This window comes from Aulostomus chinensis, chromosome 11 (assembly GCF_037954235.1).
Source record: "Aulostomus chinensis isolate RoL2024-O1b breed Wild chromosome 11, RoL_Achi_v1.0, whole genome shotgun sequence".
NCBI lineage: Eukaryota > Metazoa > Chordata > Actinopteri > Syngnathiformes > Aulostomidae > Aulostomus > Aulostomus chinensis.
The window spans coordinates 8,319,166-8,341,276 of record NC_141330.1 but is presented as its reverse complement, the minus strand read 5'-3'; the positions used below and the strand labels follow the sequence as shown (position 1 = coordinate 8,341,276).

Here is a 22,111-nt window from a genome sequence, read left to right as displayed (position 1 = left end):
TAGATTTAGATGAGTTTGAATGAACTTGGATGCATACAGTATAAAGTCAAATTAATTTTTTTCCTGCATTACATATGATTTCATAAACAATTTTAGATATACAATATGTCTTTAAAAAAAAAAAGGAAATTATGTCCCTGTGATAATGGAATAACTAATCTTCATGGAGAAATTAATAGATTTAATACTTGCCTGTTGCGTGTATGACTTTTATGCAAATGTGACTGGTGAAAATCATTCAAGTGTAAATCCTGACAGTGAAAAACAAGACACAGACAGTGTTGTTACAACAATAGCAGCACCAGACAGGTTTGTGTCATACAGGCCAATTTTCTCTCCATTATATCTTTTTGATTCTTGGACTGAACATAAACAGGATGAGTACGGGACTTGTTTTTCTCCTCTGCGGCATCGTTGGTAAGTCTGTATTTGAGAGGGAGGGCATGGAGGGACCTTGTGACCGCTTGCGTTGATAGAACTGGTATCTACTTTTACCATATATTCTCTGTATTGCACCTTTGTATTCTGCTTCAGTGGAGCATGTCTCCTATAACTTTACATTTTCCAGCGCTGTACCAGTCTGCTTCACAGTGCTGTACATCAGTGGTTCTCAACCTTTTTTTGTGTTGGAATAAACATCATTCTTTAGTAACACTGCCATCAACATGTACTTAAGGTCTGAAGAACTGAGAACTGTTAGATATATAATATTAAAACAGCTTCGTCTCTCAGACCTTAGTTTAAGAATGATTATCGTCACCCTCTGAAAATAAGTGCCTGAGACATTTTCTCAAGTTTTTCAGAAAACACAAAAAACTGGAGACAATTGTTTTAAGAGGGTGACGTCATATTATACTTTAGTTTTTATGTAGTTTTCAAGCGTAGGCACACCCTTACTCTCAAACACTCAATACAATACATGCAGGGTCGTTACATCACCGTTGCAGGTGGAAGAAAGTCTGAAAAAAAAAAACCCCTCTTTTTCCACACACCATTTAGTGCCTTAAGTTAGGACCTCCCAACCTTAGGTTGAGAACCACTACTCTATAAAATGCAACTCTTTTTACCATGATTATTCAAACTTGAAGCCTCTAAAGTTACAACTCACCATCCCAAAGTGAACTGTTAAATCTTTGTTTCAATTTGAATATGTACGTTGCAAATGTGTCATAACTGTTGCTTCTTCCACAGCGTCCTCTGCTCAGGGGGAGGTGACTGTAGAGATGGACAAACCCTACCAGAGGGTGAAGCTCTCTCACACAGCTCTCCTGAAATGCTGCTACAGTACCAAGAAGGACTCAGTCCAAATCACTTGGCTCAGACAGCGTAGAACTTCCAACAGAACTCTTGGTCCATCTTTGGTTAATGCTGCAGAACTTGGAGATACTCAGGGAATCATTGGCGATATGATAGTTTCTGGTGTACTTTGTGGCACACTGACCCTGTCATCTGTCCAACTGAACGACTCTGGGCTGTACCGGTGTCTGCTGAATAACACTGTCAGCTTGCTCTTCACACATGGCACCTACCTGCAGGTCTACAGTGAGTGTGTGTCTGTGTGTTTGTGTGCGTGTCTGCATAACGACAGGAGGGGGTCGCTTTGTTCTGCGAGCCTACCGCAAATTCTAGTGTGAGTAATATGCAGAGATGGAGTCAAGTGAGCTCTAAGTACTGCTAACACCTCATAATCCACAAATCCTGTTAACCTTAGTCTATCCAAGAGTTGGGTCGAAGGCAGCATCCTTGCACATCCTAGTTTATCATCACTTCATCAAGATGGTCTCGGGCTCTTACTTTAAATAACACAAAGATAAGATCTTGTTTCAGTCAACCAAATATGGAACAGCTTTTCTCTGAAATTCCTATTTGCATCTAATCTCATTAACAGCAGATGGCAGATGTGGAAATGTTAAACAACCTCTAAACTGCGCTTGGGATTATGTGTGAGATAACCCTCACAGAACAATAATAGCAATTGTTTATTCATCCATTGCATAGATTGTGCAATAGTTATTTGGAAAAGGTTCAGTTATATAAGCTAATAAATGTCTATGTCTAGAAGAATTGTGTAATTAATTAGTTAGCCTGATTATTTTTACACTCTCCGGCTTCACTTTTCTAATTTGATCTCTCACTCCAAAAAAACAAAACAAAAAATGAAGCAAATGTATGTTTCACCTCCATCCCGTCTGCGTTCCTAGAGCCACTGGAGAAAACGATAAACCTCAGCGAAAAAACTAAAAACCAGATCCTGATTGCTGAGGGAATCTTACTGCTCCTGTTCGTCCTGGTGCCTTCAACCATGCTCCTCCTCAAGGTCAGAGGGCTATGACTGTTGTTAATGGAAACCTCTTTTTTTTGGTTAATTTTTTTTTAAATTCTGTTTTGCTCTGCAATTGAAGCCACGGTTAATTTCTGCAATTTCATTTGTTGCACAGTTCCACCTTTTAACCACTTTACTCACTTCTGTTCCCTTCCAGTCTAAGCAGTTGAAAGAACTGGACAAGAAAAAGGCTAAGAGGGAAGAGGAAAACATTTATCAGGTGAGTTTTAAAAGAGTCACATCCTCCTTGAGTCAAACACGTAGCAATAAATCTGCCATTAATTGGTTCATTGTTTGTTTGTTTTTTGTGCGTATTTCCTCACTCTCTATCAACAAGGGGCTCAATCTAGATGACTGTTGCACAACTTACGATCGGATTGAGTGCTTCAAGGGACCAGGCCCCTACGAAGATGTGGGCTACTCTATGGAAGAAGAGGAGGAAATCCAGCTGGAGAAGCCTTGAAGATCAGAAATTCAGTTTTTGACTTTGTTTTTGACATCTTTATTTGCTTGGAAGATCAAGCTTTGTGATCAGCTTCCTTCTATTCAATATCTGTTTTTGCAATTCGTAGAAAGACATGTTACAGTTATTTAAGCCAACTGTCTGAAGTGTGTGTGTGTGTGTGTGTGTGTGTGTGTGTGTGTGTGTGTGTGTGTGTGTGTGTGTGTGTGTGTGTGTGTGTGTGGCGTTGCAAATAATAAATGAAACAAGTTCTTCCATTGTATTCGTGTTTGCACTCACTGGATCAATTACGATTCTGTGCCAAGTTTTTCAAGAAGAAGAAAAGGGGCAGACTTCTATCGATTTCAGAGTATCCTGATTGGCTACTGGACCGCGGCGCAGCCATTCATTGGCTTCCAAATTGGGAGTGGGCGTGGCCTCTGCTCTCTCTGGCAGGTATGTAGGGGAGATGTAAGAGGCGGTGCGTAAACAGAGAGTGGGCGAAGATGGCGTCGAATAAGAAGAGTGGTGGGAACACAAAAATTGATAAGGGTGTAAATGGGAGACGCTCGTCCAAACACAAAGAGGGTCCAGTGGGTGAGTTGGTCTAAACCGAGTCGAACTTGTCACACAACCCCCACCCCCTCCCTCCCGTTGTCGCGTTTCTCTCTAGCGAATAACGTTTCCTTTCCTGAGCTGTCATCTCCCGCTAGCCACCTCTAGCAGCTAGCTTCAGCTGAATTGAACAACCGGGGTTTAAGTCGTGTTAGCCGCTTAGGTCTTGTGATTTTTTTGTGTGTGTGTGACAACAAAGTGAGGGAGGAACTATATTTATACTGACTGCCTGCAAGCGTTGCCGAAAGCTAAAGCTGTCCCATAGTAATTGTCCTCTGCCCTGCATGTCCACCGCTATGAGGCATCCCTCATCTCAGTACATTAGCCAGTTATAGCACTAGTAAAAATTTAGATGTAGCGGATTTAACTACATATACGTGGCCCTTCTCTTTCTTTAAATCAACTCTTCTCCGTTCTGTATCCCCCCCAGCCGCTGACCCTGACAGGACCCAACCTAACAGGTACTCCAGACATAGCAAGGGGATGAGTATGACTAGATAAGCCTCCTAGTGTGACGTTAGGAAACTAGGGAGGTGTTTTAAACTGTTCTGCGCCCTGGTCGATGAAGCAACTCATGTCGTCACTGGTGAAGCTGTCAATAGCTCTGCCTGTGTGACGTGAGAGCAGGCTGGAACACGGTTGACTAATGTACATCTGGTGTCTGTCAGGTAGTGAACATGATGCTGCATGACCTGTTCAGTCATGACTCAACAAACGTCCTTTCTTTTTCCTAAAATATGGTTTACCCGGGTCACTTTCTCATTGTAGCCCACCATTGCTATGTTCAAATGTTTCCACGGTAGTTTCATTAATTGCCTGCATCTTTGCCTCGCTATTCCAAATTTCACTGCATATTCTCACTCTGTGTGAAAAGTGTGCTAATGATGTTATTTGAGGTTGCTAACATGCCCAGCTCTCATCAAACGTGAGCATATGGATAATTTTCTCTCCCATTAAAGGTACTGGAACCAGAAGGAAGTCATGTGTCCTATGTGGTGGGGTGTGGAGAAACCCATTGTTGCTTGTTTCCTGTTGTTCAGTTTGGCTTGTGCGTATGAAGGTTCTGTGTCTGGGAGAGGGGTCACAGCTTTCTTTCCTAAACATGACACTGCAGAGTCCCTGCTGTCCGCTCTTCCTCTTGCCTAAGCAGTGCTCAAAGTTTGCTATTTTTAAAGCATGCTTCCTATAGACATGATGTTGGTAGAGTGTCAGATATCTGAAAAAATCTGTACAATGAAAAGATGTGATATTTTTTTTCTGTTAAATGCCTTATTTTACAGAAGTTTTGTGTTGTGACAATCAGCTAAACTCCAAGAACAGCCACTGTATTTTCCTCACTTTGCACTCACATTCACCCAGAATTCACAGAATTGGCCAATTTATGGTTCAGAAGAAGAGACCTACTGCAGCTGTCCCCCCCCCCCCTTTTTTTTTTTTTTACTGGAAAAAAGAACAACTATTTGTTTGTGTTTATCTGTACAGAGGTCACATTTTAAGAGCAGGGGAAATAAAAAGGTTAAAGAGTTATTTTGGTATCCTTGAACTTAAGCCCTATTATCTATTTTTTTTTTTGTAAATAAAAGGGACTAAAGTGACTGGAATTGGTCCACAATTTAGCAACAACTGGCAGTGGGCCTGTGTGATATGGTTGAACAATGTGTTACAAAAAGATGATTTATTTCAACATACTCAATTTTTATTTTTTAATGACCCATTTAAAATAAAAGACCACGATAAAAGGTGAGATTTAACCAATTTATCTTTTAAACAAACTTGAAAATTAAGAAAATATATAATAAAAAAAAGTGGTACATGCGACTTGACCCATCCTTTTTTTTTTTTTGTTGATGTTTATCCCCATCAGCACTAATTTTCTCACTTAACAATGTTTCCCACTGTTTGTAGACCACTCCCATCTATGAGTCAAAGCACCTTTGTTGAAAATTATAAAGCACAGTTTGGAAACACATGGTGTCACTTAGACTGGATAAACATCAGTAATTTTATTCGATGAAAGAAAAGTTGTTAAAAATATTAGTTAGTGTGAACATCTATGAAAATGCCCTGTCTAGCTATTCCCTGATCTGCCCCCACACCAAAGACTAATTAAGTCTAGTAAATTAAATGCGTAATATTAAAGTTGCTGCTTTATTTCTGTTTTCACGTGTTGCTTCTCTCAGTGGCAGTGCTGCAGAAATGCAGCAATATGAATAACTGCTTGAACAACAGTCCCGTTCTTCGTTTTAATGTTCCATTAAAACAGCTGACCAATGACTAAACAGCTTCAAGTTGAAGGCAGTGTTGCAGTCTTGTGGAAAAAAAAAAAAAAAAGCCTCCACATAGGATACACTCGTGGCTCCTCACTCAAAGCTCCTTCGACTCGTCTCGGTCCTTGTGCCCCTGTGAAATGCATTTAAGCGATTAGAACATCCTCAGTGATGGTAGACCTCAGTCAATCTCAAGGTCATGTGTTGCCAGATGATGGAGCGTAAACACGAGGAAGCACCAGAAGGCGGCTAGGATGTACAATACCAGAATTGAGGTGGCTGAATGCAATTAACTGGTATTAATGTTATCATTTATACCCAGGTTCTGAAATTGTCACTTTATCTCAACAGCCAAATGTCCGGTAGATGAATAATTCTACCTGCCAGACCTGTATTACCAGGCAGATAACTTTTTTATTCAACCTTTTTATGTCTCGTATCATACATAATTAATATCACATTGTGACGAAAAAGACTGTGGACAATGCAGATTTAAAGCAAATAAATTGTGTAGTATAAAGCAGAGACTTGTAAAAAAAACTTGATTTTATTATTTAAGTGCATTTGATATCTTTGATTTTGCTTTGCTATGTGATTATTGAAAATGCTGTTGTAAAAGAAAGAAAATGTAAAGTGTGCAGATTAAAAAACTTAGACTTAAATGAGAGATTTCTGAGTTTACAAGGTGCAATTGAATGCACCACAAAATCGCTCATGCTTTTCTTTACAAAGAAATGTAGACATCCAAGTTTAGAATGTGCATCTGAATGCACAATGAAGTCCTTTATGTACAGTGGTGGATGTCACTTTGCAAAGTGTTGTAGATTCATGATCAAAACAGTTTTTAATTGTAAATAGCATGACCACACCTCAAGTGTAGATGACGTGGTGTGTCCTGCAGGGTAAAGGGGATTCAGTGTAGCAGGGGGTTTACGAGTTACAGTGCAGGTTTGTGTGCTGCTTGTGCTCAAGATTGTATCAGGGAGGGACAGGAACAAAGCTAGGATCCTGGAGACGGTCTATGGCTGGAGCTCCTATGTCTGATAAGAGCATCTGTAGTGCTTGAACGTTTCATTGACATGTGACAATGCCACATATTTAAAATTTGTATTTTTCAAACATTACCAACCGCTTTGCTGGTTCAACTCTGACACTCGCATTGCAAATGTGAAATTTATCCACATTTGGTGATTGGGGGCATTAATTTTAGACCCTGTTTACAAGTGTGTGTTTCCTATTCTGACAGGATGAAGCCTCCTCACAGAAAGAAGCCTATAGACAAAAGAAACAACAATGAAAACAACAGACGTTAAAGGCTTTCAGTTCTTGTTTTTGTGCTTTCTGTGTCCTGGTGTGCCCCAGTGTGTATACTTGTGTATTTCTGTAAGTGGGTGAGGGCTCAAGTGTCATTGCTTTGAGCTATGAGTCATTTGATATCAGCCAAGAAGTCTCAACTAAAGTCACGCTTTTTGAAATTTCAACCCTTTGTTTGGGTGCATGGGTTGTCAATGGCACGCATGACCAAACATTTGTGTTTCTCAACAGTTGGCAATAGCAGATTTTGCTGCACAAGCAAACACAAATATGCATTCAAAGGTGCCATTCTAATATTGTTTGAGACTCGGGATGGAGTGTTGTCACTTTGGACATTTGTGCTCACTTTTCTCTTATTATTCTCTTAAGATTAAGTTAGGTGACTTTGTTTTTGTCACTGGTGGAATTTTCAGGATGGTCTGTTCTTTTGTGAGTCTCCTGACTGCAGGAAGTGCCTCTGTAGTAACTCTTTTGGGGTGATCATATGGGGATAAATGAACTACACCGAGTCTGATACTTTGGAGTGCGTCTTATGAGCTCTGCAGAAAATCGCACACGCTGTTGTGTTGTAGGTTGATGAGTTGACATAATTTTGCATTAGATGCATTTGCAAACAAATAGTGTAGCAGTAACCAAAAGATATCCTTTATTGATATTTAGATTTCTTTTTGTTTTTTGGGAGCATTAAGAATTGGACAGTGTCCAACCCTGCTCGGCAGAATTTCAGGACTCCTGAATACACCCTACCAGAGGGTATATTTATTTCTTCCTCCGAAATGAACCCTGAAAAAGGTCATTCAGTGGTTCCAGGCATTAGAAGACCTTAAAATTCCTGGGTGACGCTCGAGGCTGATGGGTCAAAACCAAACCACAACTGAAACAGAAAATTATTCCATTTTTTTGATTAGAGAGCCATTCCTGTAAACGTTCTGCGTCCTAACAAGTCCCCCATGTCCCTATGGGGTGGATAACCCTCTGTTACCTTCCTTACTTTCACTAGTTTAGTCAGTAAGTTTATGGATAATTTGACTGATAATTTGGATACTGTAATTGTTAAATTATGAACCTTATTTGTCAAATAAAGCAATATCCTTTACTTCATTTGTTGTTATCTTAACTTTGTTTTTGACCCTTGATGTCATTTTGGGCTCTGGCAATGGGTACTGATGATGACCTTCTACTGTTCTTTGTTGTGATGGCTAAATATTGAAATTAATGAATGATGCAATGTGAGTGGAACCAATGCAAACCTCAAATTTTATCATCTCCTATTCACATGGTTTACAGTCTGCCAATTAGGTTTAATGTCATGCGGAGTTGCGGATGAGCAACCAATGACAGACTAGCCAACTGTCACAAGGACAAGGTTAACTGGGCCTGAGGTGCTTGCAGCCTCCATAACCTTTAAAACAAGCATGGGAGGGACAATCAGAGAGGAAGGAAAAGGAGCACACATTGCCTTTGGGAAGAATTGGTTATGGCAGGCTGAAGTACAGACACTGACAGGGGGAAAAAGAAGACAGACTGACAAACAGCAAGAGGAAAACCTGATCTCTTTGGTCTCTGCCACCCTTCCCTCTCTTTCTCTCATTCTCCATTTCTTCCTCTCCATGCTCTCATTTCTTTTGTGGAAGAGAGGAGACAGACAAGGACAGAGACTTGAACTCAGATGCTGGTAAACACTTTAACTTTTTTTTTTTGCTCCCAGCTTTGCAATAGTCTATAGCATCCATTACGCGCCAAAACCTGCCTGCTGGTAGTTTTATATTAACACTCGGTGCACTGTTTGGGCCCTGCAGCTTTTCTGAAATGTCTGTAATGTCACTGGTATTGTTTTTTTACAAGACGTATTAATACCCATAGCTATTCATTTTTAATGTGGAGGGACTAGGTGCTACTTCCAATGTTTGGACCATTTATAACACAGGAAGAGTGATGATGATGAAACATAATGCTTTGTTTTACAGGCATGGCTAGAGGTGGCCTATCACAGATGAGTAGAACATGTGTTTGACTTTAATACTAGATATGTAGAACGCTTGTTTGTCTCTCATGAATATGGAGCACATCTAATGTAAAGAGAGGCATATAGTGAATGTCATGATGTTTTCCCCCAGTGACTCTGCTGTACCGTTTGTTGGCAGCAGCCCTGGCATCAGTGTAGTGGCAGCTTAATTTTTCTTCCGTTTGAGACATTATCTTCAGTTAACAAAGGTGAAATAAGAGTGTAATGTATGTGGGCTTCATTATCATGAAGTGAATTTTACAGCAGCTTATGTTAATCCGAGGTTTCATAAAGTTCACGCTTAGCTTACCCTGTCAACATAAGGCCTATTGACTTGGCATCCTGACAGAGTTGTGCCCTCTGCTTTAATTAAGCAATGTAATTTTAATGTTGGCACTGGGCCAGACTGGTTTGACCGCTATACGCTAGTCAGCCCTGTGTTATGGTATTTGGGTGACTGCCTTTCCACAGCAGTATACTGTGACCTTAGGCACATGTATTGTTGAAGTACTGTGTTCTTGTGTCACCTTTTCTGGTAGTTCTCTGCGGATGTAATGAGTTGCTGACTGTAAGTTGGATCGATCAAAACTAAAATTGAATAATTAAAATGAGGATTATGGCGTTCAGTTTTCGTGTGATTTTGGAAGCTGTAATTTGTGGTGCTGCTGAACTGTCCTGGGTCGTGTGGATAGATGTTTCCCATATTTTCAACCATGATTCATATTAATGGGACTAACCTCCTGCTGTAAAGTGACTGTGCTAACCATAGCTCTTAAGTGTCACCAGGGGTCACAAATAATCAGTGATCACAAATGCAGCATAGGAATACAATTGGTCTTATTTGTAGATGACAGCTGCCCAAAATGTGAATAGCACAGTGTAAATTTGAATTTGGTGGTTATTTTCCCTGAAAGTCATGGGATGAGCTTAAATGTTAGAGGTTCTCCTTTACATGGTTGAGTCAATGTAAGATTATGCCCCAAGCTGCTTCAATAAGCTTTGCATGAATAGACTGAACTTGATTTTTGTAATAAAAATCCTATCTCCACTTCACTGCCGCTCAGTGCGGTCCACTTATTTGGCTCTACAGATTTGTTTCAGTCTGTTTTCATACCCCTGGGCTTCCTGAATGCCTTTTAAGTTCAATGGCATATTCACCATGGGCATGATGACAACACCACACACAGGGTTTCCTGTTGTTAGCTGGTTCTGATAACAATTTGGCTTGTGGCAGAAGCCCGCCAGGGGGAATAATAGGAAAGTAGATATCTGACACAAGAACATGTTTCTGAGTGGTGTGTTGGTTTCTGTTTTGTCGGAAGATTGAAGTCTGTTACATTTGTGGTTTGTGTTGGGTATGTCCAATGCTAAGGTTATTTATCTCCACCCATTTATTTGTTTGCTTGCATAATTCAAGACAGAAGCAAACTGCTCAGTCCTATTTTGGACAGTATGCCACTCGGCTGACTTCAAAACTTGAGAGGAAAAAATCTTTACAGAATTTAATTCCTTGCAAAGATTTTTACGATGGCAAATAAGTCTCAACTGAGGTACTCGGATCTGGCCAGGTATTAAAGCTATGGTGCGGTGAAGTACACCATTGGGTCTACTGTAGCTTACTTTACAATTATTGTTTCATCTGTAGACAATAGTTGAAAATTTGTTTTAGGCATCACAAAACCCCTGCAAAAAGACTTTTTTTCCCCCCTGTATCACAGTATGAAAGATTGAAAAGCCATGGAGAGCCACTCCTAGAGGTAGTGGCATATTATTACAATACAAAGCCTACTGTTTAAAAGGAAAAAAAAAAAAAAAAGAAGAAGCCCAAATAGATGTTTCACAAGTATGTTAAAGATCTTTGGTGATCTTGCTGGCCTTCAATAAAACAAGAAATGGGCCCAGTCTCCTTCTTTTATGTTAATTCTCTCTCTTCTCCTTTGTGATTTCTCAATGACCAGCACAGGAAAAGCGTTGTCGCAGCATTGGGAACTTCTGTTGCAATAAAGTTGAGTGTGCATCTTCTCTCGCTCATTCTCTCGCTCTCGTTCTGCGCTGTGGACTTTAACTAATGACAATCCAGCTAGTTCATTAAAACAAGATAATTTCAGGAATAGAATTAAAAAATTTTGTCTGTACAAACCACATCAAAGAATAGAAATATGGATAGCCGATTATGTTTAATCGCATAATTTGAACAATTAACTTCTGATTGCTTCTTGTAGTGAAAATATCTGTTGTGGGGAAATGATCTTGTCAAAAATTACAAAATAAAATGACATTTAGTCTTTGCAAACAGAAATGTATAGGTGTTCATTTGCATATAGAGCAAGGTAGTGAGGTAGTTTGACTGACATTATAATGCCAGGTGTGATCTCAGAGCTGTCCAATTGTCATCAGATCAGTCAGGGCGCATTTTCATGGGCCGATTTGGGTTGACATTAGCCTGAGCCTAAAGGACATGTTATTAAGCTCTCCCTGAACGTGAAATTGAGTAATTGGCAAAGATGAAGAAGAAAAATGAGGAGAAAGACGGCGTCCGAAGGGATTTTACATGCTTATATTTCATGTCTGGGCTTCAGATTGTCTGACTGATGAATGCTCTTTCGTAGATGTCAGGGTTGTGGTTCCTCATCACAAACTGAAATTGCTTCTTCCATTATTATTACAGAAAGGCAAGGGATATCACAAATGGTTGTGTTATTAGGGCTCCATTATTTCTTTGCCTATCAAAATTGTATTTCAGTTCACTAAAATCTGTCCCCTTTAGAGCAAAAATAGACAACCACATCCCAAGGTGTTTTCAAACTGTGCTCCCCTCTACATTGCAAAATCTTTAGTAAAGGTTGTTTTTTTTTTTAACAATGTGTGAGAAACATTGCTTCATTTTTATACCACTTATCCATTAAGGGTTGTGTGGGGGCTGGAGCCTATCCCAGCTGACATAGGGCGAGAGGCGGGGTACCCTGGATGGGTGGCCATCAGGAGCAATTAGGAGCTCAGTATCTTTCTCACGGATACTTTGACATGGTTACCAGGGGAAGTGCAGATCGAACCAGCGACCCTTCGGTTGCTAGTCGGCCACTCTACCTCTGAGCCCTGCCACCTTGTCTGAGAAACATGGTGTGCTAATTCTAAGAGCAGCTGATTATGTATGTACTGTAATTTAACTTGTGGGGATATAACTCAAGTGTCTTCAGAGCAATTTTGAACTCATCAAGTCTTGGAAAAAATAGTTTTCCTTTTCTCAGCTTCTCCCATAAGTTTTCACTCGTGTTAAGGAGGCACTTCTGTTTTTATTCTTTTTTCTTCTTTGTTTGTGTCCACTGTCTCTTCTCATCTGTCTTCTGTCTCAGCATGCCTGTAAGTAATCCAATACAGTAAGTACCAGCTTGTCCCCAGAGATCGGTGTTGTGGAAACTCAGGTCTCAAATAACGGAGCAGGGGAATGCTAGGAAACCGAGAGGGACATTGGCATTGCACTGAATCTTTGTGGTGTTCATGAGAGCAGGCATATGAGCACATTTGAGAAGCACACTGGGTTAGGTGTTGTCAGCTCCATAGCTCCATTTGAGGCTATAATGTGAGTGTGTGCTTGCTCCTGGTAGCATGGTGTTAGCAAAGGGCCTCCGACTTCCTCCTCCTGCTTCTTATACAGGTCTGCTGAGATCTCAATGGATTCAGGCTGCTTAGTCTGGATTTAGATCACTTAATTTCAAGGCTTGCTTAACACATTTCAATCAGTGGGCTCCCATGCAACAGGCCACGGTGGATTACTTGATGGAAGTGTGAGAACATTATGTCGTATCCATTGATAGACTGTTTTGTCTAATGTCTACATGTTGAATACAGCTATGGAAAGTGGCAGTCAATAGGGAACAGGATGCTCCTTTTTGTTTTTGCTTTAGTTGTAGCACTATGTACCTGCTCAAAAAGTCAAATGTTTATAGCAATGGATACTGGTCCAAAATGTTTGGAAGTATATTAATATATATTAGTGAAATTAGTCAGTGCTAGTAGGATTCAAGCCCTTTAATAAAGAGAATTTCCTTCCCAGAATGAATTGAGAGTAATGAATGATAATGAAGCACACATCTCAACGTATGTCTTGCTTCTTTGTCTCAATGCTTCTAGTGATGGACACCAAGGCAGTGTTTGTGGCCCTTTACAGCGTGTGTGATGAGAATGTCACGTTCTTCTCGGGAGGGGCCAAGGGGCCACAAGGTGATGCGGCACGTCGTCTGGTGGACACCATGAAGCTGATCCAGGAGCATGCTCGTAGTCTGGAGCCCGTTATCTCTGGGTTTGCTGCAGTCTACCACCATTTTGACTTTGATCCACACATACCAGCTAATGGCTATCGCTCACTAGTCAAGGTAAGCAGTGGGATGTGGTGAGATCTGTTTGAGTCTTTATGAGTTAAACCTTGAATCTGTGTTCTCAATTCAATCTAGTGCAGCTTTGCTGCAATACATTCTTATCAATATTCTGTTCACACTGTGAGAAACTGCTCTCCAGCCACTCTTTGCCTTGATATCACTTTGTTTCAAGGTCAGTCCATTTGTTTTACGAATAGATTTTATGTTGCAAATCAGGTTAGATAAATTCCTGTAGCTGCAGAATATCTATTCCTACTGTACCCACTGTATTTTATCTTCTGCAGTTATTGACAAAACATTGTGACCTTTGGAAACCGCAGCCCACCACATCCAAATGAATCTAGCAGAGCAGCAAATGAATGCTGCTCTGTTTTCTAGCCTCTCGATTTCCTCATTTTAAATCCCTCTCATCCCCACAATACTTGGACTAATCTGGAACACCCTGCTGAAGCAGTAAGCTTTTCACATGCTGAACATGGTTGCATTCAGGCATGCTATCGCTCATCTTTTTTTCTATACTGCTTACCACACTAATCTTAATTACAACTTAAGCAGTCCCAGATGACTTGCCCCTTTAATAATTATACAATTGAAAGAGTGCAGATCTCTTCTAAGTCAAATAGACCACTCCTCTTCTTAATGCAAATCCACAACTGAAACTATTTGAATGTCTGGATATATTTCAAAAGTACAAAAAACATGCCTTTCTATTTGTATCTGACGAAGTGTGTTCATGGGATACTTGGTCCTGGGAGTTTGAGGATATCAAGCGTGTGTGTGTGTGTGTGTGTGTGTGTGTGTGTGTGTGTGTGTGTGTAAAATACACACAGTATATGATTAATTTTGTGAGAATAAGCATGTAACATTTAGCAGAAACAAAATTGTATAACACTATTTTTATTAACTTTTCTAGGTGGTGCGTTGCTGCCTTCTCCACATCATTCACAAGGGACGCTACATCACTGCCAACCGACGCAGTATCTTCTTCCGGGCAGCTCACAATGCAGGGGAGATGGAGGCCTATTGCAATGCCCTGTGCCAACTGCGGGCCCTTCTCTATTTGGCCCAGCGTATGCTTCATGACAACAGCCACGGCAACCTCTTCTTCCAGGATGAAAGTGGCCTCAGTGAGAGCTTTGTCCGCGAGTACTCCTCCATGCACAAAGGGTGCTTCTATGGCCGTTGCCTGGGATTTCAGGTGGGCTGAGCTGTGTAGCATTTGGGGTTGTTAGGAGATGAGGTTAAGAGGGAATATGGAACAGATTAGGGGCAGAGGTAGTTATTGTTGTACAATGTTCTGCTTGATGCTTCAGATCAGTTTTTTTGTTTGTTGTTGTTGCCAGTATGTGATACTTCGAAGAAGGACAGATGAAAGATCTGACTTACAACCTACCGGTAGCTGATTTTTGATTAGGAATTGGGGAATATTTATAGAGTTATATATTACAATAATACATCTAGCTCTGTTTTGAACTTGACATAAACAGAATTGCAGTTCTTGTCATCTGGTAAAGATATTGAGTTATTCTTGATGCAGCATTTAATGTCACATTTCTTTGTTATTATACTCTGGATGAAATTCTCTCCAAATGCTATTAATCCAAAGGGATTAATGCTTTCTGAAAAGCAAAAAGAATTTTATTAATGAAATACCTTTGTAAGGAAGTACATTATTTTCACGTTGTCTTTAAACTGTCCTGAAAGCTATAAATATGCAAGTAAAATAAGGTGATCAGGAGAGGTGGATCCAGCCTGTCTGTTACTTGAGCTGAACAGGAAAAGAAGAACTTGCAGTGACCATAGGTCAACATTAAAGTGAGAGGTGGACCACTATTGTTGTTATACTCCCGCACCTGAAGATATGTCATCATCTATCTTTCATTTTCTCCTTTTGAACCGTGTTTTGAAAAAAAAAGAAAAAAAAAGGAATCATAAACCAGGATCGGATTATAAAGTCAGCTCATTCTTTTTGTCCATTTACCTCTCCTCCTACCAGTTCACACCAGCTATCCGGCCATCCCTGCAGACCATTGCTATCGGCCTGGTGGCCTTTGGAGAAAACTACAGGCGCCATCAGTCAGGAATAGGTCAGAATCATCTTGTCCAGAGCTGCACGCTCTCATCATACATTCACATCGTTGTCATTCATAGCTCGTACTTTTCCCCACACCTCCTCCGCATTGCTCCTTGGCTCCTGACTGTGTATCTTTTGATGTTGCATGTTGGATTGTAAATGCTCTTTCATCCATAGGAAACTTGAGACCTGGTGTTCTTCTTTTATATTTCAGAATGTTTTGAGCATGAACAAAGGCAGACTTAGAAGAACACTGACTATATTATACGTGTTTGCCCCATGCACACACTAACACACATTAATTATTTAACATTGAAAAAGAGATAATTCGACTCTCATGGTTACTTGTGCTCTCTGCTGCACCACAGTGGAAGCAGGAAGTATTGCACCATATGGTGAGTGTACTAACCCCCACCCCCACCCTTCCATGCACCCCTTCATTATTGTCCTCTGTAGTAAAGTGAGAGATTATACAATGATATGAAGAGGTTGCTTCTATTTCACAGCTCCTTTCCTCCTTACATGCACACATCACTGTAAGCTGCATTAGCCTGCCTGTGTCCCCACATGTTGAAGTCAATTGTTCACTTGGAATATCTGAAAGTATAAATTCCTCTGTGTTATACTCTGCAGAGTTAAATTGTAATACTGTGAAACGTTTCTATTTCAACATGGCATGGGCACAGTTGACTAATATTCATGTGGCAAGTAGAGCTACAAGTCTTGTTTGTATTAAGACAGGTCTCTGAGGTTTGCTGCATTTTAGTACTATGTTTGCACTCATCACCATTTTTGTGTCCTTATATTTTCTCACCTTCTAGCTCATTAAGTTATCATTTTCTTGTGCTTTTTTTTTTTTTTTTTTAAGTTGTGGCTAAAATGCACCGGGCTTATCCGTAGTGCCACATGGCTGATGAGCAGACCTCTTCTCTAATATTTGATTGGAACTACCACCCTTTGGGCTCGGCAAGGTTGCAACATTGTTGCGTGGCTGGCCAAGTTGTTTTATTCCTCTGCGTGCAACAACCTTCAACGTCGTCCTCCAGGCATTTAAAATGACAAACCATACAGAGCTGTTTAAAAAAAATATAGATACAAATGAACACCTCATATATCAAAGGCAATGAAGCAACTTTGTGGGTTGTTTTTTTTTCTTCACACAATAAAATAGATGCATCAAATGTTTCTGATTCTCTGGGAATACCTACCGTGAAGCTGATGATATCTGTGGAAATATATCAGTAACCTAAACAAGAGAACATTATACTGCTTTCAATTTCCTTGGAATACTAATCCGAACTCATAGCTGGCATGGAGCTGCACACAGCACAGATGGAGCCAGTGTATCAGGAAAAAAAGACCTCTGACATGATACACCACACGTGTGCCCGGTGTATTTTAAGTGTTACTAGAAGTTTACTCTTAGTCCCTCCCTCATTCCTACTGTTTATGTCTTTGCTTAAGCATTTTATTAATTTCTGTTAATTAAAGCTTTTGTTAATTAATTACCATTCACATTATCATTGTCTCTCACAGTTTTCTTTTTGTTGCTTTTAATTTAAATTCTTCTGCACTTCTTTGCTTTCATTGCCCTGTCCCTGGTTTCTCCTTTGCATTAATGTACCCTTCCTTCCTTCCTTCCTTTCCCAGGTGTAGCAGCCAGCTCTTTCTTTACCTCAGGGAAGTACGCTATCGACCCAGAGTTGAGAGGGGCAGAATTTGAGCGCATCACACAGAATCTGGACGTCCATTTCTGGAAGACCTTCTGGAACATCACTGAGACAGAGGTTCTTTCGGTGAGTAGACTGTTAATGTTGACGAACACAGACGAATGTGCTCTTCGACATCTGTAGTTTACCTATGTAATCATCACAAACCTCTGCACGCAAGATGAGTTCACTGCTTTTTCCTTAATGTTACAACTATATCGAGAATATTTTAGTTTGCTGTGGTGAAAGTACCCTGCAATCATTATGCATTTTTGTCTACAGGCCATTCGTAATAATAGAGTAGAATTCAATTTATTCAATGAGGTTCATGATTTATTCATCTGGTTTCTCTTTCTCTCCAGTGATCTGATTTGCTGTATAACTCGCCCTTCGTCTTTTTACCTACCCTTCTTTATTCTTTCTCTCTATATGTCTCTCTTTGTCCTGTTCACCCTGTGTATGTGCCTCTCTCTCCCTCCAGAGTCTGGCCAGCATGACATCTACAACAGTCAAGGTGAACCGGGCTCTTTCTGTGCCTCCTGTGCCCTTTGACCTTCCCCTGGCAGCCAACCATAGAGCTTCAGTAACTATAGCTCCACCGTCCTCACACATTGGCACTGCTCCTGTTCAGATGAGGCTCATTTCTTGTGACTTGCGAGAAGGACAGGTACTTAAATCCTTATTCCTTTTGCACTATGGTGCCACAGTGATAAATACAATGAGGATACTTCATGTCAAATTCTATACTAATGAATCTTGCTCCAGCCCTGTACCTTTCTCACTTTAGCTCCTTGTGGCATGTTTGATGTGTAATATGTGAATTTATGATGGACTTCCTTCACTGGGTCTATTCACACAAGCTTGCATGTACCATTCATTCAAATATGAAATATATTTGAGCATTTTAACAGCATATTAGAGACCAGCTCCTTGAGTAAAGGATAGCTTCCCTCTGTCCTTGTGGATCTAATTCCATTCCATATCTCTTCTTCCCTCATTTAATGCCACCATTGGCATCGCTCTCACTACTTCTGTTCAACCTCTCTCCCAAATTGTCTTGGTTGACTCCCACCAATAATTCAAGCTCTTTCTCCTTTTCTCATAGCCTGACACTTAACCAGACGTGCTATCAGCAAACTATCAGTCCCTGATCACGCTCCAACAAAACAACAGTGCCCTTTATAATGTCACAGGTCTGCAGCAGTGAAAACCCTCCCTCTCAGCAAGAGCTCCCCTCCTTCCTTGTTTCTGTTAATGAATGAGAATTAGTGAGTGTTCATGCAGGTGCAGGAATGGCTGGCTGCAAGCTGCTGCAGAACAGCTACGGTAGTTAATCCCTCTCTCAGATGGGCCCTGTTCTAACACCAGCAATAAAATTTTTAAACAAACGAAAACAAGGCTCTGTTTGAGATGTACACAATTTTTGTCCAGCCATCAGTGATGCATACTCAAAATCTGTCATTATATGATTTTATTCTCTTCTTGTTCACTTGTCTCTCCCTATCTATCTATCCCCTTCCCCTCCAGGACAGCGAGACTATGCAATCTCTCACACGCTCAGAGGTGGGTTCCATCTCACTGTCACTTGGGCTTAAGACCAAACGCCTCCCTTCATCTCCCTGCCTCGTGATCCACTTCCACGGGGGAGGCTTTGTGGCCCAGACTTCCAAATCCCATGAGGTGAGATTGTACTCTTCAACAGATCTTACTCAGTTTTCCCTCTTGCTTGGAAATCATGATGATGATGCCTCATTTTTTTGCATGCTGTTTTTATCATGTAGAGTAGTATTTTGAAGCAATCCTGTAAGCAACTTTATCCGACCTTTTGTGATATTGATTATAGAACATTTTGGTTTAAATACAAACCTTAGTTTAACACATAAATTAGCACCATAGAGTGTATATATTAGTACCGTTAACACCACACCTACACAATTAGACACTTGGATCTAATGTTGATTTTCCAGGGTTGGAGGTGGTATTTTTGGTCCTCCAGCTTTGTTCACTTTCTCATCCCTTTGATACTTCAACCTCTGTCTGTGTTTTCTCAAAGTAATTGTAATTGAACCTCAGCTAATTAAAGCGTTATGGAGAGTGACACAGTAGTTGACAGCAGAGGAGCAAAGGGGTGAGTCTTTTTCTCTCTCAATAGTGTGGCACGTAATGCATCGTTAATCAAATTATTTTGTAATTAATCTCCTCCCTCCACGCTGTTCTCTTATGCTACTCATTGCTCCTGATATTCACCTCATCTTCAATACTTTTCTCAGAGAAAGAGCCAATTTCCTTGATTTAATTTGTAGTTCAGTGTGATATAAAAAGTGAGGATAGAAATTCACACAAAATTGGAAGCAACAGTTCAACAACATAGTAAAGAGAACACATCCACATTTTAATCTGTGCAAAAATCTCATTTAATGCAAGCTTTTTGTCTGTGAAAGCTTCCAGGCCATCAAGGGATGAACAAACTACAGTAAAAGCCTGTATAAAAAAGATGCTGCTGAGGATTTTATGAAAGCTTCAGCAAGATTTTTCACAAAAGGTGGCCCAAGTGTTGCATCGGCCAAGGAGGACAAAAACAAACAAACAAAAAACTTTAAATTTGTAGAAAGATCCTTTTTAACAATGCAAAAAAAAAAAGCACTGGCCTTGATGGAGGTATGTGCACAACAGAATACTCTTCAAGATTCAACATGGATTTATCTGAAGCTTTTCTGTTCAATCTGCTGTGGTCATCTGCAACTGTGTGTGGTCTTGTGTGGCACAAGACAATTAACAGCTATTGCAAGGCAAAGTTGCCAAAGATGGGCAGTCTGAGCTGATGAACCAGAGGATGAGAAGGAGCAATCAGTGAAAGGGGTGAACGGGGCTGTCATGTTAAATTAGCAAAGAACTGTACAACCCCACTGAGAAAGATTACCCCAGGCACCAATAGAAGACTTAGTATATCATCCTACTCTGCTTTTCCTTTTCCCTCCTTTACATCCTCCCTCCCAAGCTTTATAATATCTCCTAATAATCCCTTTTGTTCAATTAATGGCCCATTTTCACATCTACTTCCTGTTTTATTTGGGCACCATTACTAATTTTAATGGCCTCTTTTCATGTCTACTTCCCGTTTTATTTGAACACCATTACTGATTTTACTGGGTGCCTCTTGATTTCTTAATCCCTGAGGCAAGGCCGGGTAAATGGAAAGTTTGCCTGATTGCAGAGGCTCATGCTTTCCTCTTACTCTTCACAACAATGTAACTTCTCTATACTGGTGAGCTCTGATTTGGAGTGTTGGAGGGGAAAAAAAACAAAAACAAAAAACGGAAGCGTTGATATTGATGCTCCCAGTACCCAAAGCCCAAAGATGTTGAGATCTGAGGAATATGTGGAGTAGCATATGTCCATTTGGTACACACACGCGCACACACACGCGCACACACAGATAGATACCATTTGGGCAGAAGAGATGCAGGAGAAGGATGAGAAGATTGCAGATTAACTTCTCTGCCTGTTTGAGATTGAGTTTGGTCTGCAGATTCCATTAATTTCTGCGTGGAGGACACATCTTTGACCCTAAATCAGTGTGTATGTGTGTTTTTGTTTTTGTGAATAGGCTGAGTGTTTACGAGAAGAGGTTGCTGAGTCAAATTAACCAGTCCTGAGCCCTCTTTTTGCATGCAGATGATAAAGCGTCTGACTGGCATACTTGCTCATGGACTCTGACACATGTTGACACTCATTGTAGACCAGCAACAATGGCTGTTGTTCACACACAATTGCACAAGCACTCAACGCTCACACACACACACCTTTGCTGATTTGTACACACCCACACTGCCTGACCTGAACTGCACACAGTCTCACTTGTCAGCAGTTTCGCTCTAAAGATTTATTGTGAAAGAAGGGGTTTAAGACAGCAAAGCTGACTTGTGGAGTTGCTACTCTGTTATTTTCACACTGAATCAGTGGAAATTGAGGTGACATAAAACCATATACAAACCTGCTCTTCCTGGCATTTAAAGAAATTGTCATGAAAATCTTTGAGATCTTGCTAAGGTTTCAAGGTCACTGCATTGCAGTTATTTGGAAAAGTACCTGCCCAATTTTGGCATGTACTGTACTGCAAGTATGGTAGATACTAAAAGTACAAAATACTAAAACAAAAAAATGTATAAAAGTGAACATTTCAGTGTTATTTCCACGTCCAGTGCTTCCCTGTAAATCCGTACCATCCCCCTGTCTGTCTTTTCCCTATTTACACAGCAAACAATTACATATGGGCACCTTTGTTATTAACGTACGGTATGAGAAGAAAATGGAGGTGACTGTGAGGTCAGCGCTCATTTGTCTGTTGTCTAGACAGTAAGCTGGAAAGCCGACAGATGACTTGAGCGGGACATAATTTTCATAACTTTCATCCCTGCTTCTTAATGCACACCCCCATGCTTCTCTCTCCCCACTTTCCTGTCTCCTGCCCTGTTCAGACTGGGTATTAACGTGCAGCCTGGAGTGATCCAATCACAAGTGGAAAGATCAAAGTACAGGAGTTCACAGCTGACATTAAAATGCATTTTGGTGACCACTTGTGATTGGATCTTACTTCTCTATATGCATATAAACACTTATATAATTTCTGTTTCAAAGGCCTAATGTTTTGTTGTCTTTAACCAGTGGCAGGTGGTATTAGAGAACCCTATCACACACAAGTTAATACTGTTTGCCTTCCTTCCTTCAGAACAGAAATCCCCAATATGAAAGGCGAGCGGTGCGTCTAGCTGATTATGACACTTTTCAAATCTTTTAAAAACCTGTTTAAAACCCAAACTAGATAGCTTACTCATCTTTGACAATTTGTCAACATTGCAAGTGTGCACACACAGGTAAGTTTCTTAAATTGTGCAAAGATGAAACATTCATTCCTTATGTCAGAGCACTGATATTTTAACAAAATAGCCTTTTTAGATGATTTGGCTGGAACATTATTTGTGAGAG

The 22,111-nt window shown here is 40.4% G+C and overlaps 2 protein-coding genes across 6 annotated transcripts in view; both read left to right on the top strand.

The window, feature by feature from the left end:
* Positions 1 to 280: 280 nt before the first annotated feature.
* Positions 281 to 2,977, top strand: cd79a (CD79a molecule, immunoglobulin-associated alpha). The gene is made up of 5 exons (XM_086218099.1): positions 281 to 417; positions 1,192 to 1,542; positions 2,202 to 2,317; positions 2,481 to 2,543; positions 2,661 to 2,977. The coding sequence occupies exons 1-5, from the start codon at positions 378 to 380 to the stop codon at positions 2,784 to 2,786; spliced, it is 696 nt and encodes a 231-aa protein (XP_086074225.1). The 5' UTR covers positions 281 to 377; the 3' UTR covers positions 2,787 to 2,977.
* Positions 2,978 to 3,050: 73 nt separating this feature from the next.
* The window catches only part of lipeb (lipase, hormone-sensitive b), a 29,212-nt gene continuing 10,151 nt past the window's right edge, over positions 3,051 to 22,111 (top strand). Inside the window, exons 1-10 of one of the 5 annotated variants that reach the window (XM_086218094.1) lie at positions 3,051 to 3,362; positions 3,811 to 3,841; positions 8,596 to 8,636; positions 13,098 to 13,339; positions 14,256 to 14,540; positions 15,339 to 15,429; positions 15,785 to 15,811; positions 17,067 to 17,212; positions 17,607 to 17,792; positions 18,653 to 18,805. In XM_086218094.1, coding sequence (XP_086074220.1) covers positions 3,272 to 3,362; positions 3,811 to 3,841; positions 8,596 to 8,636; positions 13,098 to 13,339; positions 14,256 to 14,540; positions 15,339 to 15,429; positions 15,785 to 15,811; positions 17,067 to 17,212; positions 17,607 to 17,792; positions 18,653 to 18,805 — 1,293 coding nt within the window. In that variant the 5' untranslated portion in view covers positions 3,051 to 3,271. Of the gene's footprint in view, positions 3,363 to 3,810; positions 3,842 to 8,595; positions 8,637 to 10,924; positions 12,327 to 13,097; positions 13,340 to 14,255; positions 14,541 to 15,338; positions 15,430 to 15,784; positions 15,812 to 17,066; positions 17,213 to 17,606; positions 17,793 to 18,652; positions 18,806 to 22,111 lie in introns of those variants that run through there. The other 4 variants (XM_086218098.1, XM_086218095.1, XM_086218096.1 and 1 more) reach the window with 4 other exon arrangements.